Below are 16,779 nucleotides of genomic sequence, written 5' to 3' on the forward strand. Positions count from 1 at the left end.
AGCAGCCGCGAAAACTATGAAAAACGCATGTTGCAGTCATCATAACCGGTTCTTTTACGAGGATATGTAGCCGTCCTCTGTGTCGGAAAACATTGAATACAAAAATTGAGAGAACTCGTTCGATAGTAAGAGCTTCCGGCAATTCTTTTGCCGCGTATTTCATCCTAACGTGATGGACGGCACAATCGTTTTTCACGAACGAAATTAGTGCGCCGCCAGTGACAACGTGTACGCAAACATATGTATGTAGTCGAAACACATTGTTGCCGAAAGGCATTGTGTTTAAACGCAATTAAGTGCGTTTCATTCAGCTGCTTGCGAATCGATTTACTGCATTTAACTTCGCGTGTCGCTAATGTGTGGTATTTCAAACTAAGTCAATCCGTTCTACGACTTTAACCACAATTAGATGTTATTTTCGCTACTTTGTCCTTTTAGAAACACCATTCAATTTTCTACAAAAATATATTTTACACGAAACTTATATGAAAAAAAAATAACGTTTTCTTTCAATTTTAGTTTGATTAAACTAATCGTATATCGTAACGGTGTAATAGTATCTGAAGTCAAGAGACTCATTAATTTCCAAAAGCGTTCGATCGATTTGCACGCGAAACCATCGCAGCAGATCGTTGTTTCTGGTAAGCCTAGATACGTAATCACAGGGGAGATCCATATGTCCGTGACGATCGGATTGTCAATCAGTAAACGTCACTTCCGTTAAAAACATCGGTCGCCGTGGAATCACAGTACCGTTCACTGGTTTCCGCACACATCGGTTTTCGATTCGGCCTCCGAATTTCTGCGATCGGACCCTCCCGGTGCTAATTGGGGAAGTGATTTGGAACAAATTAAACTAGCAACTGTTTCGATTTACCTTTTTTTCTCTCTCTCTTTTTTTAATCAGTGCAACAACAAAAAAACGAAACAATCAACGTTGCATAACAACAACAATCGCAACGTAACAAGAAATCTTTGGTAATGAATGAAACAACGTTTCGTTTAATGGTGGTGTCCTACGTCGTGGTCGTTACCGTTGCTGTTAAGAACGTGAGCGAAAAATCCATCCTTTCCAGCGCGATATTTCACCGTTCTAATATTTCCGCCGGGCTCTTTTATTGTGTATTCACCGACTACTTCTTTACCTGTAAAGCACCAGCAAAAAAATATGATTATCGGATGCAAACGAGTAGATATCATGTAGTGAGAGTCGATAAATAATTTTACGCTCAACCGCCCGCGGCCTGTTCTCTCTACTGCCAAAGCGAGTAAATGGAAAATTAGTTTTCGTTTATTCTCGAGTAAAAGTAGCTGAAGAATTAATTCTTTCAAGAAGGTTAATTACAATTTATGTAAACACAAGACACCAGCGAGAAGAAAAATCGATTCCCTCGAGGGAATGTGAATATTTTAATGCTCCTCGAGAAGCATGGCAAGAACGCTGAGTACGAGAGAATTATCGAGCTACTTAACAGTTATCACAGTTATCTTTGGTTGCTGGAATTACTTCGCTTCGACGCATCCGTTTCGTTGTATTGTCTTTAAATTTGCCTGTGAAACATTAAGGCGCGTATCTAGAGTACAAAGATGTCAAACTCACGCAGAGATATCATTCGTAGTTGAGGTCTAGCTAGTTAGCGAATTAATATGGCAAAGTGAAAACGGAATAGGTTCGTTAGCAGTAACATCGTATCGCGGATTATTTTCAACGTAAATTCCCTTCTCTGCAAATAATTAATGAAGCCACGTGTGCTTCCCGTCGCGATGGGATCGGGAGCGTCAAACTCGCGATATTGATATTCTTCTTTGAGTATTCCAGCCGAGTGATCCTGAAAGCTCTCTGAATGAATCCTTACGTGGTACTGCAATCAAGTATGATTAAACTAAGAGACGTTGCCTTGAGAATCAAGATCCGTGATAAGTAATTACTTCTCTCGTATAATGTTACCATCTTGTTAACTCTATTAGAGGACCGCGTTTACTTAATGACAGATTCGTAAACCATAGAAACTTTAAAGACATGTCGTACCAAGAAGATACGCTGAAAGAGGAAACTTGTCGCTTTCTTGTGCGTATCGTTAAACAAATATTTCGATTTTCTACGTATCGAAATATATGTACGTTGGAAATATTCTCATCAATTTTTCGTCGCACCGAATTTAAGAATCACTCGAAGTCACTCGACAGTGTCTCTGCTCGGTACCTATTAAACTATCTGCTGGAAACAAGCTCCTCGACTTTTCGACATTCGAGGGTCATTAATGTAGGCCACCGTCTGGCTTTAATTAGGCCGATTACGTAGAAACGAAAGTGGAAGAAGTCGTGGATGTTAGAAAACTTGACAAACTCTCGAGTTCAAAAGAGTGTGCAAACGAAGACGACTTTCCAAAGCGTTCTATGAGCTCGGGACGCTTTTCGAATCGCAGTAAACTAATTAAAATACGCGACCTAAGGATTCTAGAATTTTCCATGGACGAACACCGGAGGGAAAACTTCAGCTTGGAAACAAAATGCGATGCTTCGAAACGTCTCTTTCGATATTTCCATCGCACGGTCAAAGATCGCGTTACCACTTTTATTTTTGCTTCTCTATTCGTTCTACCGCTTGTTATACGTTCGTTGACTTGCCTCTCGCCGTTGCATCGCAATTTATCGCTACGTAACTTGGTATAACTTGATTATATTACTATTTTTTGCGTTCACTGTGCGTACAGGTCGCAAGTGTTCTTTCAACGGCGAAAGAGATTAATTTTCTTCCATATTATGCTTGACGTACCGTCTCTATGCTCCTTTTGGCCATGATAATCGCCGGTATGATGGTCCTCGACGCCGTATGAGAACTCGTAGTGCGGATGTGCCACGTAATCGTGATCGTGGTGACCGTGCTTGTCTTTCCAAGTCACCTCTCGAGCATTGCCTATCACGGGTCCGTGGAAATGTTGAAAAGAGTGCGCGTGACCGCCCGCGTCGGCTCTCTCGTGAAATAGAACCAACAGCATCAGAATTGCCGTTAAAGAAATCTGTTGGAAAACAATTAATTTTGCATCAGTTATATGCAAAAATATTTGTTTTTTCTCTTATTGAAAATCGAGTGAAGGCACTATACAGTTCATGTTCTATTTCAACAAAGCGTGGAAAAGGAATTATTTTGAAAATGCTCGGAAAGAACGAAACGTTCCCATATTGGAAAGAATTTCCAATTTACAAAGTGATTAACCAATGTCACGAGGAATCGATAGAAGTTTCGGTAGGCTAGGACTGGACAATTCTGTTAGCGTACCAGCGTCCCGACCTATAATTAAATGGTACGAAACGATTGATCGGTAGCGCCACTTCACAATTCCGGGTTTGCCTATCACGATTAGACAAAAATGAAGAATGGTCAATCACGCGATGCACACTCACTTTAAAAGCCATATCACTGTCGAATGGTCGTGCTATACTCCGGTAAACAGATAGAATAGATCGAACGATCGATACGATTCCTCCGCGATCGTTCGAAAACTGAATAGGTCGGTCCGATGATATTGTTCCTTTTATAGGTCCACTTTAAAAGTTTCCCTCAGCTTAATTCTTCTTTGGATCCATGCCCGGAACTTTGTCGCTGCAGACGTTGCAAAACACAATTATTCAAGCGGGCCGTGGCCGCAAAAAGCGTCGCTCGATGCTCGCTCGAGCGCACATTAGCCAATCCGGTCGCACTAATGGAATTCGTTGGGAAAGAGTACGAAAAAATGAAACTCCGGCAAAAGGCATTTGTTTCTTCAACCAGGCGACACACGCGTATCGATCATGGCATCGCCTGCTCGTCATGCACGATAGATCCTACAGATTGCGTTACGAGTTTGCCTTACGACTTTCTTCGTGGAAACAGCTCTCTGCCGCGATCGCATGCTCCATTTCGGCTGAAACTCCATCTTACATCAAGATTGTATAGAAATGCGATTATATCGTAACTCAACGTCGCGCTCCGGAAGCTGCTTCTCCATCGGTTCCGTGTGCTTTCGTATTATGCATCCTCTTAAATACGCGGACTAGCATGGCTTTATTCGAGACACGTTTCAACGTAATCGTCAACATAGAACCACAAATCGAGTTCGGTTTACTACAGCAAAGATACAGGTAAATCTCTATTTTTAATGTATATCAGGATAAAGAAGTTTCGAGTTAATCGAGATTCTTCGTATGGCGAAATATCTGCGGAGTAAGTTCCAAGATACAGCTTTTACGACTCTCGAAGACTAACGCCAAAATCCACGAACAAAAAAGTTACCGTTCTCATGTTCGACGGGTTATATCGTTACCCAAAAAACTCGTGGTCAATGCATTAGAGTTCGAAGAAATAACGTTCACAGGAAGCAGGGGAATTTTTTTATTTCCGTAAGCGATCCTTACGTTATTAACAAAAACTACAGAATTCTATCTGGTCTGTCGTGGAGTGAGATGATTCTCGCCGACGGAGAAACGGGACAGAGAGATGAGAAGAGGATGGATTTTGGCACACGATGTGCTGGAGCGGCGGAAGTGCTCGAAGAGGCGCTCGGCTTTTGAGTTATGACACTTTTTGAGCCGAAGAGTCGCGATGTGAATAGCGCATCCGAGTCCAGCGTAATATCATAGCTCGATCTCAGGGTTGGGCCAGCGATAAATCTGCCTTAAATAAGATTTGCCGACGACACTCTAGCGATATAAAACGAACGAACCGACTCAAGAGGCAGCAACGGTTTACTTTGCTTCGATATCGCTTCGTCGACACGGTAATTTTCTTTCCCTTGATTATTATTTTTCAGTTTACAACTTAACAGTACTATCACGTTTAACAAGGTATCATAGCCTTTGACTATGTTCGACTATTTTCGATAATTGAGTAAACATTAAATTTTGAGGTAATTTTGATGGCAAGTTTCGACTCGAGCTGCGTTGCATACGATGGTTAATTACTCATTTTCGTGTAATTCGTCGGTGTGTCGAAACTCGTAGAATTTTTTTTATTGGTGAAACACGATGCTTAGCTGTCAATTTCATTGGATCATGTCTTATGCTACATATGACGCGTACGTGCCTCTGAATTCCTACTACACGCGCAAACACGTGATGCTAGAATCGTATTCATATTTCAATCCCACGAGACGAGCTCTTGGAATACAGCTCCCTGCCTATGTTCTCAAACGAGAAATTGGCACAGCTAACACAATAAATCACAGCGTTCTATGAGCGATAGGTATATTTCCAGATATTCCTTACTTCCACCTTATTTATTTCCAGCTTCAACGATGTTCATGCGTATTGCGCGCGGGTTTTCTTTACTTATTTATCAGGGGAGAATTCTATTAAAGAATTTATCGAGATCAGAAGGCTCGATGACTTTGCCGACCCTCCACTTAAAACTTTTCATATATAACCGATCTATTTTAATTAAACGAGGTCTATCTAAAGGCTCAATTTTCTTCAAGCGTGTACTCATCGATGGTTCTCGATCCCTATCTTCCACAGGAAAGTCAATATTAATTAATATTCGAAATCGATCGATCGCCAAACAATTTAAAGACCTCCTGTCGTAAAGCAGTCTGTGATTCTCTGCCTCAACGTGGAGTCACGCGATCAGCATTGCGCTGGAAAGCGCAAGTACCTAACCATCTTCCAGATGCACGAACCCTTTGTCTTGTGAGCGCACCATGGCATGCAGTTGCACGGTAAAATGTGCACATCGTGAAGAAAGAGACGGAAACGAAACAGAGGAGAATCGAAAGTAGAAGCCTAGCTATGTTGTGTGCGAGCGGATGTTCTCTTCTATGTATAAGACCAATGATTATTACCAGGTAATATCGCTATACGAGAACAGATAGTAGCGAAGGAGGCTGAAAGCCGAGGGGTAAATCCCGAGATTAACGTCGTGGCTGTTGTCTACATAACGCGGTGGGTACGCTCTTTCATCCCCAGTCGCATACACAAGAGTTGATCGTAACGAACCCTCCACGAGATGATGACTACGCTTCGAGTATCCTCGGAACAAATTCCAAGCAGATAGTTCTAGGTAGAGAAAGACGAATAGTTCTGTTTGCCCGCGAATTTCAAGGTGCACTAACCTCTTCGTCGTTCCTTTTCGTTCTTCGTTCCGTCGACGTTCTTGCCTCTGTTTCTTTTGGTTTCACGAGAAATCAGGAACGCGGTATCCTCACCGAGATCTCGCTTGCCAAGGCGTCGACAACCTCTATTCGTTTATAGGTCACGATCTATTCCGTACCTTTGAGACGGACGCGGTATCCAGAATTCCTCCTTGACCTCCATCTGCGCTTTGAAATTCCAAAACAACGAAGATACCGTGCATCCCATCCTCCCTCTGCTTGCTACTGCTTCAACGACGTTCGATAAACCCGTCCTGACTTCTGATGCAACGATCATAGAATACTTTGATACACCGTGTTTGCACGAATGCATCTGATTTCGGATGATTTTAGGGAAATCCGAAGGAAGTTGTTTCTCAATATAATATTCATAGTTTCAGAAAATGACAGCAATACATTTTTCTTTCATCGATGTTGTTAATTATTCTTCTGGAAGATCGAAGAACAAACCTTTTTCTGTCGAATAAACGATTAGGAAATTAAACGAAGAGAAACTGGCTGATACGAGAGAGTAAAAAGAATCGTGAAAGATTTCCGCTAGTACTTTAGGTGTAATGGAACAAATTGGATGCGTTCCAGCGTTTCGTTCTCACGCGAATCTTTGCCGGTGGGTATGGTTCGGACATTTCGGTTTACACCTCTCACGGCGTCGGTTTCGCTAACGAGCCGAAGCATTTTCCGGGTCCTTGCTAATTTTCCAAGCGTTCCGATTACAAGCTGATAGCCGGCGCTTGGGTCACACTGGTGTCGCCGGGTTAATTGGTTTTCATGGCAACGCTGAAGTTACGAATACCCGGCTCGGATTATCGCGGGTTGTAAACAGTGGTCTCGCCACGATACGCCGCAGAAGGAGCCAGGAGTTTGGTTTTCGTTTCGGAAGAAACACTCGCGCTCGTACTTACTTTCATCGTTACCCTGTTTGCGCGGTTAGCACTTAATTGCTTCGAATTTACCTTCCCTAAGGCGAACACGTTTTCCTCGAAGAAAACTAAAAGGGAACGCATTGTAATTTTCCGAAATGCTTAATAGAACAATCTCGAGGCAAGATATCGTGTGGATCTTACAATATCGTATCATGTAAAAAGCAATCTCTGGAATACATTTCTTCTGGCCGATCCGAAAACACGATAAACCGGCGCATCCGGTACACGGTACAACAGGAAGTTGCACGCTAGCGTAATCACTGTCAGGATTCCACGGATATTACGGAACCATGCTCGAATAATGAATGGTAAACTCTTCTCTGCATATTCTGCGGATGTTCGTCTCTCGAGGCGCGCGTGTATCGTCTTTAAAGTGCATCGCCATGGCTGGTGCAATTCGGAGAGCTGACGAAAGGTACATATGCATGAAGGCGCTTAGCCGTACCTTCTGCTGGTTACGTTATCCGTGCAGTCCTGCCGTTGGAATAAAATTACACAGTACGATAATCGATGAGTCTGCCGTGTGGTATAAGTTTGTAACCGTGGTAACCTATTAAACTTTTAGAAAACTGTACTGACTTTTCGTGTTTCCTTTTTATGGGAATTTGCGTTTTCCGATAGTACCGCGCGAGAATATATCGAAAAGCTATATTATGTTTCGCTACTAACAAGCTAGCACTCGAAATTGCGTATTTACTACAACGGAGTATTACTCGCCTATTTTAGTAGGCGTTCCAAAACGATGAATACAGCCGTTGCCAAGCAATAAAATTTATCACACATTCCGGTAAACGTTGAAGGCTACATAGAATCGTTAACTCTTACTCTACGCTTTCTACAATCGTATTCTATACAGATTTCAATGGGCGATGGCGTTGACATTTCTCCGTTTAAACACACGTACGCGCGCGTCTAAGTAATAAATCTACCCGCTCTTCCATCTTCGCTGACTCGTTACTCTTTACATTTCCCCTAATTGAATTTCTTGGTAGTCCTGAATCATATTGAATGAGCGGTTTTCTTTTTTCCTCCCCAAAGACAATTTCAGGTGACAAGAAAAACGATGATCTTGATCCTAGCTTCGTGAACCAGGCGTAATTCAAAACCATAGACACAACAACGTAACAAAAACGAACGAGAACAACATACAAACGGGAAAGGAAACAACCCGCTAAACAAAGTATCTGTTTGACAACATTGGGATAATTCGAACTATTCAGTGGGCAACTGTTCACCTCCTCATGGTAGCACACGCTCATTTTCGTCGCTCCCGGCCACGATGGCTTGCACGAGAAGGCGAGCAGAGAGGTTGACTGGTTGTGCTCTGCGGCTGCTGCGAGTGGTAGTCGAGGTGGCGACCTACGGCTGTCGGGCGCTCCCCCAATTCATATGCAAATGCAAAAGCGACCGACCTCCGGGCATTGTTCGCCCTCCAGGGAGTTCCACTGTCCCTGGGCTTAACTTACTACGCGAATTTCCGGAAAACTTTAACGGGAGGCACCCGTATAATTGATACTCACCCTCGCCGCGAACGCGCTTCATCCAACGATTCTGCCTCTTCTCCTCTGCCATCCTTTTCTCTTCACGACGACCGCAAAAAGAAAGAAAGGGAGGTGAAGACTGAAAGAGCACCATGTACGATCACCTTTATCGTCTCGCTACGGCCATTGTCGCTCTCTTGCACCATTTAATGATGTTGCAGCTTCTCTTTGAACAAGTTTCCAGCAGGTCTGCAGGGTATAAACGCTAGAAGTCGCTTCGAAGCTCGATGCTTCGTCGATCGATCGCCGTCGAAATTGACGTTTGGTAGTCATCCCGTGAGTTTCGTGTTACAGCTTCCTTCATATCGAGTTTAATTCTATGCAATCTAGTTTCCACGCGTGAACTTCTTACACGTTTGCTTTGCAGATGTCCGATTCGTTTATTTCTATGCGTAGGCTGGCCGACAAAGGATCAAGCTTATGCGAATACGAGGAAAAAGTATACATAATTTAATTTGACTCCACCTCCTGACTTCCTTATAATTAATTTATGCGCATAATATGTGCCCGATATGAGCAGAAAGACATTTTTATTCATTTAAAAAATGCAAACCTTTCTTCCTCTTTCAAAGAAATAAAGGTAAAGCAAATGGAATACTGTTAGAATTAAAAAGAGTTGTAATTCACGTAATACGGGTTACTTCAAAACTAAAAGCATTAAAATCGCTCACAAGTTTAACTCTCTCATTGAAAATAATGAAACATGTATTTATCCTTTGCAACTAACATGCTCGTACTTCATCGCCATACCTAAACGCCGTTCGTAGGTATAAATTTTAATATCTCATGTTTTTGTACTCTGTCAAGTATCACAAAAAGTGTACTGAGCACAGGCAATATTGCAGAATATTCCCAACAATATTCCCGACCATATTACTGAATATTACAAAGCGGAGAACTACTCATTTATTATGCAGGAAAATCCAATACAGTAAATAACGAAATCTTCTCTTTTCTTATTATCTATGTCATCGGAATGTCTGATTAATTGCAATATATCTACTGCAATATGGCTAATCTTTAAACTAGGCTTAGGAAAGTAATAAATATACAGAAATGTTTATAACAATACGTAACCAGATCCGTGAGAAATACTGTATTCGTCGGACCAATACAACCGAACAAACTACCCGCGTTACAAACAGGAAGGCGAAAAGCAGAAAGTTCCTGGACACTATTTCATGATAAAACGTACAGTTACTAAGTTGTCACTGTCGGCCTCGCAACATACCCTGTCATGTATAATGTAACTTTGATCGAAAAAGTTTTTGCTACTTTTTTATGAACCGACGAAAAGAAATATCCGCGAAAGAAAGCAAAGAATACAGGAGCCACAAATTATATAACACAAGGTAGAAAATACAAACTATGATAGCATAATTACGGTTTTCACGAAGAAAACGGAAATGTATGTTTGAATACTTTGTCTCGTAGAAAGCACAAATAACTAAGCGCTTAGCCTTGAAATTTCGACGTCAAGTCGAAAACTTAAAGTTCCTTAAATAAATATTTGATATTGAAAGCTCAAGGTCAAACTGAAAACTCACTTCCCGTGGGAAGGCTAAATAAACATTTGACTTTCGTATTCGGAACGCTCTCGTCGTTCCGTTCTTGTATCGTTGTACGTTTCATACGTTTTCTGCTTTCGGCCAGGTATTTTAAATTCTTGATTTATAACCATTAATTCCGTTGGTTATTTAACAATCTCTTTGTTCGTGGTAAAATAGTCGAACCGTATATATAGGGCAATTTGTCCGAGTTTGTTTCGGTTCACGAGAAAAGTAGTTTTGAAGGATTTCGTTTGGAAAATGAGGGGCTGACATTTGTGGCACGATATCCGATATCCTGGTTGCTGTGAGAGTTCTACGTTAAGCTCCGTCACCGATATTTCATATCCGAAACTCAGACAGTTTTAGCTTCCAGGTCGAAAATCTGCTGACACAGGAATGGAGTCTCGTAGCTTCTGAGGTTATCCGCTACCGTCCAAAATAAGGAGCATTATTTACCTAACCTGTGACCTCTGCGGATGCGAGGAATATCGTAAGTTTGTTCGAAGCTTCCAGGGATACTGAAAGGGATCGATTCTTCGATCTTATCTGTTCCGATATCGAGATTCTCTCCCGATCAAAGAGACTGTAAATTCCTAGCAAATATCTATCGTTTCGAATATCCCCCGAGACTTTCACCGAAAAATTAAGCGCCAATCCTTGGACTCGTACGGGAATTGCGCAGCATATTAACAAGCTTTCTATTCTGCACCTGTTGTCGATTAATAACCCCGTGAAAGCGGTAGTTTTAAGTCGTGCCTAAGAATTTACTGTTGATAGAGCGATATCGTTGAAGAATCATTAATCAAACGACCACGTAAAAACGACCTACATTGTCGCTCATAAATTATTCGAAGATTATAGGTTTTTAACTTCATCGAATTTTGCTCCGTCCTCTCTTTATCGTTGCTTTGCGTAATCCGATTGAAAGTTTTCTAAAATCAATCCTAATGAACGATTCGTTTACACTGGCGGTGCTTGGAGAACAGTTTAAATTTTGTCGAGATTGAAAAATCCGGAAACTTTCGCAAGTGTTAGGAGTCCCGCAGGTTTCCCAACTACCGAACACCTTAAAACTCTTCGAGGGCTTGAAACTGCTAAAAGTCTTTTCTGCGATACTTCTATGTGACCGAACATTTAATTCCTGCCTCCGGCGAACGATTCAGTATCGAACAGGAAATTTTCGGAATCATTTGCCCCTAATATTTCTCTTATTAAATTTGATCAAAGATTTGTTGCGAATTAATTTAATATATTTTTCGATGTTTTGATGGCGGGTGGTGGATGTTTCTGCGTTCACTATCTACATGCGCGCTCTCTCGGAACAAAGAATTATGCCATCGCACCCAGTAACAAATCGCAACGTGTAAATTCGCCAAACCATAAATATACTCCCAAATCAGGATAAAAGTGCGTGGAACAGAGAGTCACGAGTGTTGATCGTCAATACCCGCTATTTACAACGTGCGAATAAGTTTGCTGCAATTTTTTTTCTTTTTTGTTTTAAAAATAAAAAACTAATCTTTACTCAGTATCGTACCTATACAAAACCACCTCATTTTCTATTAAAAGTTTAATGATTACTCGAAGTAATTTATAAACGGGAACAATCATTGGTGAATGGTGTAATATATACGTCGTATTTCTGCGGGTGAAGAGAATTGAAAAAACTATGTGATGACACTTGGAACGTGGGTCTAGAAATCTATTTTCTCTCTTATAAAGTTTCCAACGAAGTCTCGTAATTTCATTTCCTATAGCCGGCGGATAAATCGAGGAAAAGCCAACAATCATCTCTCCTCCTTTTCCTCCTGCTGCTACTAGGTATGTACGTAGCATGGTCTTCGTCTGATTCGGCTGGCCACAAAGAGATCGTTACTTGCCACTTTTCTTTGCTCGATTTTCTTTTTCATCAAGAATCGATATTACACATCGAATATCGACTCACGTTGCTCCGAAATAAATTGTTACGGGTTCGCATTACCAGCATAGTCTATTGGCCCAACCATTTGTTACAAGGAACCGAAGCTATCGATATCAATCTACCTTCAATGTCCTTCGAATTTAACATTCGTGATGTTTCGTTTAATGTAAACGCGATTTCCTGCAACGCAATCTTATCATGACGTTCATCGACATTAAGTTATCCGAGAGAGATAAACTTCAGTCGGCATTGTGTCAGCGAAGCTTTAGTCGACAACCTGTCTGGATTCATTTAGTAAGAAGATTGCGAAGTATCGCGAGCGTGCATGCGTGTTCCGACGTCGGACAGGATTTTCTCGAGAAAGTGGAAGGAGCTGAAAGGTGCGGTTAAGGGAGACGTAAACGGAGGAGATGCGAAGGGGTGTGACATAGCAGGTGCATTTGCATAAGGCGAGCTTGAAACGTCGGCATAAGGACGAAGGAAGGAAGGAAATGCCGATCGATCTCTTCCAACGACGTTATTTTCGCGGTCGGTCCTGAATATTCATAAAACAATGATTTGTGCTTTATTGTCACTCCGCTGCTCGCATTTCCCTGTCCGATTCATTTTCTCTTTCACCCAGTTTTTCTACGCCCCCTTTGCAATATTCGTTCGCCGGACGATCGATATTGCTTTTATAACACACCGCTGCCCGGTTGAATTATTTGTCAGTACTGTAGTACATGCTACCGCCACACTCCCTGCCGTTACTATGTATCACAATTAGAGGCAGCTAGCTCTTCCGGCATTTTTCACACGACGTATAATCCGTGTACCGCACGATCTACTAAATATAATTGTACCGACAATTTTTAAAGAACGCCTTCGGCTAGCGTTAACTTTGCTTCCTTCGAATCGGCTATCTTGTTTGAGGCCAGTTAACCTGTCGATTGGCGTTTCCCTGACCCCCTTGATTCTACTGCGTAACAAACTGGGAGAAACAAACTTTTCAGGAACTAGAAACTTTGTCGATACGTACACTCTCTTTAATCGTTGGTTTGAGAAGCGTGCCGTAATGGATCTGAACATTGGTCTTCCAAGGCAAGACAACAGTCTTTATATAGTATAATTAATTGTCTCTTTCATAGAAAAATCGTCTTCGTTTATCATCGAGACAACAAACTACATATACCAATGTTGCAGAAGATGCATTTATTTCGTGATGTTCTAATTCTGGATCTTCACCACCGTTCTTGTCCTAATTCCTTCCGATCAATGAGCAAACTGCATCTATCTTGTTTCTCGCCTCTGTCGAGTATTTGTATATAATATATTTGATGCTTGGAACAGATTTAAGGAATCTGAAATAAGGAAAACGTTTCATAAAATACGTAAGAAATTATGGATCTTGTTTGCTAGACTACAAATAAAATTTGATTTTATTTTTTACGAACACAAATTAGCTGCTGTTAAGAATAAAATCGAAGTATCATCGGTAGCTCTGTATCGTATTTACAAATTGTTTCGTTCGATAATCCTTCGAATTCCGTTTTACAAGGTTCGCAGTAGGATAAGCCTGGAGCAAATAAAGAGGAATTCACGGCTGCCTGTTATTTTTACTTTACCCTAGTTTATTTAAATATAGAAAGAACAAAAGGACACGGTGAATAAAACTTTAAATATTCATTAGGAAAATGCTAGTTTTACTTCGACCGTACATAATTTATTTACATATAGCTAACCTAGACTTTCTTCTTGAATAGTATTCTGAAAAAATAAACGCACAGTCAAGGTAACATTTGAATAATAAAAAAGAAACACAGGAAATTCAGAATATTCAGTGTATGCAAAACAATTGTGTAACATTTCTGTCGTTTCCTCGTGTGAAAAATGAACATTATCGAGCACTTGATGTGTGTAATCAGACATCTCTTACAATCATAAACATATTTGTTTCGAGTTTCGAAACCATCCACCCATACTATGGTCAGGTAGAGATCGGCCTAGCTTGAAAACTTTCGCTTCTTCGTTTCCTGATCTTTGAATGACTTCAAAACGATCAGTGTCCCGAGCTCGATTGTCGAGGCTCCTTCCGTTTCATTCTCGAGAGGTCTTATCTACGGTCGAGCCGTTTACTGATTCAAGAGCCAAGGCGGTGTTTCGCTTGGATGTATTCTACCTGCATTTAAATCTGATCCTTAAGACTTCTCATCTCGCCCTACTACATAATATTGCACAATTCTTCGAAGAAATATCGCCAATAGAGATTACCACAAGACTTCTACGGCAACCTATTCAAATTGCTTCGATTCCCGTTACACGATTCAAATGCATTAAAAATCGGTCCCGAGGCACCCAATTGTATTCGAGATTGTAACGAGAATGAACGGCGATTTCCGCTCCAATCGGACGTACTGTTGATATGAGCAAGTGCGCAGAAACGTTATGCTGCACCAGTTGCCTGTGATTTATACATATTTTGTATGTAGTAGAATGGATGTTGGCAGCGAACACAAAGTTGCCGTGAAATTTCGCTAAACAACAGTTAATTATCGCCTGTATTCGGTGAATTTGCGACATGACTTTATCTTCTCACACGTTGTTTATGGAGGAAATCGCGTTACTCGGTCACATTATTCAATCGAATGCACTTATAACCTATCCAGCAAGATTCATCCTTACATTTTCCACCAGCACTAGAGCCAACAATGTGACAACTGCTGTAACTTAGGCTCCGGGTTGTTCTCGTTGTTGCAATTCGCATATGAGTGCGTAAATTTTAGATTAAAGCAACGCTTCGTTTCGACGTTTATCGTTCAACGACCCTATCTTCGTTATGGATATACGTATACGTGCATTTTCATGGAAATCCCTGAGAAAGGAAAGAAATTTCTACGATGCACGATACAAATCTGTTTTTGAGCTTTTTCTTCGGATCGGCTCAGTGTCTTCGAGATGATTTCAGTAAGCTACCGCCTAACAGATGGTGCAGAGGAAAGATTTAGCAGATCCGTTCGAAACGAGACACCGTCGATGCCGACCGTTTCCTTTGGATATCATCTCGACAATGCTCAGAAGCATAGGCAAGGAAAGTGGGTGGAAGTGGAACTGAAACGCCGAAGGCTCTGGCGGGAGGGCCACTCGAAATTGAGTTTCCGCTACCGGCACTGGCAAACACCGAGGTCAAGATATCTACTCGTCCGGGATTTGAGCTTGCGCCGGCAAAATACCTTCCGCCGTTTGCCGAATTTGCGTCCATCGTAGGAAACTGCTGCTCCAGTCTTTATCCGTGGGAGGAAACTCATCCTTTTCGCGAAAGGATGCAGCGATAGAGCGGATATTCCTATCAGGTTGTATCAAGTTGAGAGGAAATCCGTTGACGATCGACGAAATAGCTACAACAGCGATACAACTTTCTCATCTAAGACTACTTTCCTAATTCCACTTCTGTAAATATGGAAAAAGCAGAGATAGAGATATCGTTGTTACCTAGTTCTGAAAGGTATTTCAATTTTTATCAAGCAGCTGCAGAGGATATTAAGAGGCGCGAAGTATGCTTTGAGGACTAACAACCTTAATCGTATTAACGAAAAAAAAGTGAAATAGATGCAGGGAAATATGTTTGAAGGATTAAAAATTTGTTGTTAAATGGGAAACGAGCAGACAGTTCGCGCGTTAAATCTTGTCTGAAAAATACATGACAACGGAATGGAATCGCGCGTGGTTAACGCGGAATACATCGAAAGGATTTTAAATTTATTAGCGAATGGAAAGTGGGTGGGGGAGCTCACTAGCTCACTTAATCTCATCAAAAATATGTTAAATATAATGAAACCTCGGACGCTTTAAATGAAATGCGAAACGTGTATTTGAATTACTTCGATTTACATTATTCTACACTTCAACGTCCAATATAGGATTATTTTTCCAACATCCGTAATTAATTATTTATGGGATTTCATGACACGTTTGTGAAATTTATCAACAAGTGTACAGTTGGAAATATAAGGTTTGCGAACGATAGAATTCAATTCCTCAACGTTCGTATATTTAGATAAATGTTCGAGAATCGGAAACATATTTATCTGCATAAATATTCTTCGAATCGCATAAATATTCACAACTACCCGATATATTAAAGTGCAATCCGATTTCTAATCAAAGAGATGCGCCCTCGAATTTCACTCTTGCTGGGAACCACGACGGATCAACTTTCGGTTGATCCTAGCTGAACGGCCGCATCAAAACATCATATCGGTTTATGCGGTTATAGATTGGTTTCTATTTCCAACACTGATAGTCATACCGACTGATTCTCTCCCATATCAATCCTTTTTTGCATACAACGAAAAAGAAACACAAAGATGTATCGTATCGTCATACATATTTCAACGATATTTAATGCGTTTCTCCTTTGTTATTTGAATGTATTTCGCATATATACGGTTAAAGGAGACCTGTGTACGTCACTAAATTAAATTATTCCGTCAAACGAGTTTGTTTTTGTTAACGTAGCTCTGTAACCGTAAATAAATTTTGTTTATTTCATTTACACAGTTCGCTCGATGAAACTTTCATTGATATATGATGCAAATCGCAAAACTTGTCATGTTATTTCTACAAAATTTTTGCGAATAAATATCGCGGACCAGTAGAAATTTAACTGGCAATTTGTCACTGAGCGAAGTACAAATATTCCAGTGACGATACGCGATCAATTAATGTCGTACAAGCAGCCTC

General features: G+C 41.0%; 2 protein-coding genes across 4 annotated transcripts in view; both read right to left on the reverse strand.

Moving 5' to 3' along the window:
- Window positions 1–866: 866 nt before the first annotated feature.
- LOC126920287 (cuticle protein 7-like) lies at window positions 867–4,284 on the reverse strand. Its single transcript, XM_050730408.1, has 3 exons — window positions 3,406–4,284; window positions 2,777–3,020; window positions 867–1,145 (listed from the first exon to the last, which is right to left on the reverse strand). Exons 1-3 carry the CDS (start codon window positions 3,415–3,417, stop codon window positions 1,003–1,005), a joined length of 399 nt encoding a protein of 132 aa, XP_050586365.1. The 5' UTR covers window positions 3,418–4,284; the 3' UTR covers window positions 867–1,002.
- Window positions 4,285–12,747: 8,463 nt separating this feature from the next.
- LOC126920281 (cell adhesion molecule 2-like) overlaps window positions 12,748–16,779 on the reverse strand; it is an 85,092-nt gene continuing 81,060 nt past the window's right edge. For all 3 annotated transcript variants that reach the window (XR_007711922.1, XR_007711920.1, XR_007711919.1), the window contains one exon: window positions 12,748–13,400. The gene's annotated coding sequence lies outside the window, so the exon portion shown is untranslated. The remainder of the gene's footprint in view (window positions 13,401–16,779) is intronic.

This window comes from Bombus affinis, chromosome 9 (assembly GCF_024516045.1).
Source record: "Bombus affinis isolate iyBomAffi1 chromosome 9, iyBomAffi1.2, whole genome shotgun sequence".
Classification (NCBI taxonomy): Eukaryota; Metazoa; Arthropoda; class Insecta; order Hymenoptera; family Apidae; genus Bombus; species Bombus affinis.

What these genes read in the sequence shown, in the direction of transcription:
- LOC126920287 (XM_050730408.1), bottom strand. An exon ending in CCAAAAGGAGCATAGAGACG is followed by an intron (nt 1,146 to 2,776) that starts GTACGTCAAGCA and finishes GGTGCTTTACAG; the next exon opens with GTAAAGAAGTAGTCGGTGAA.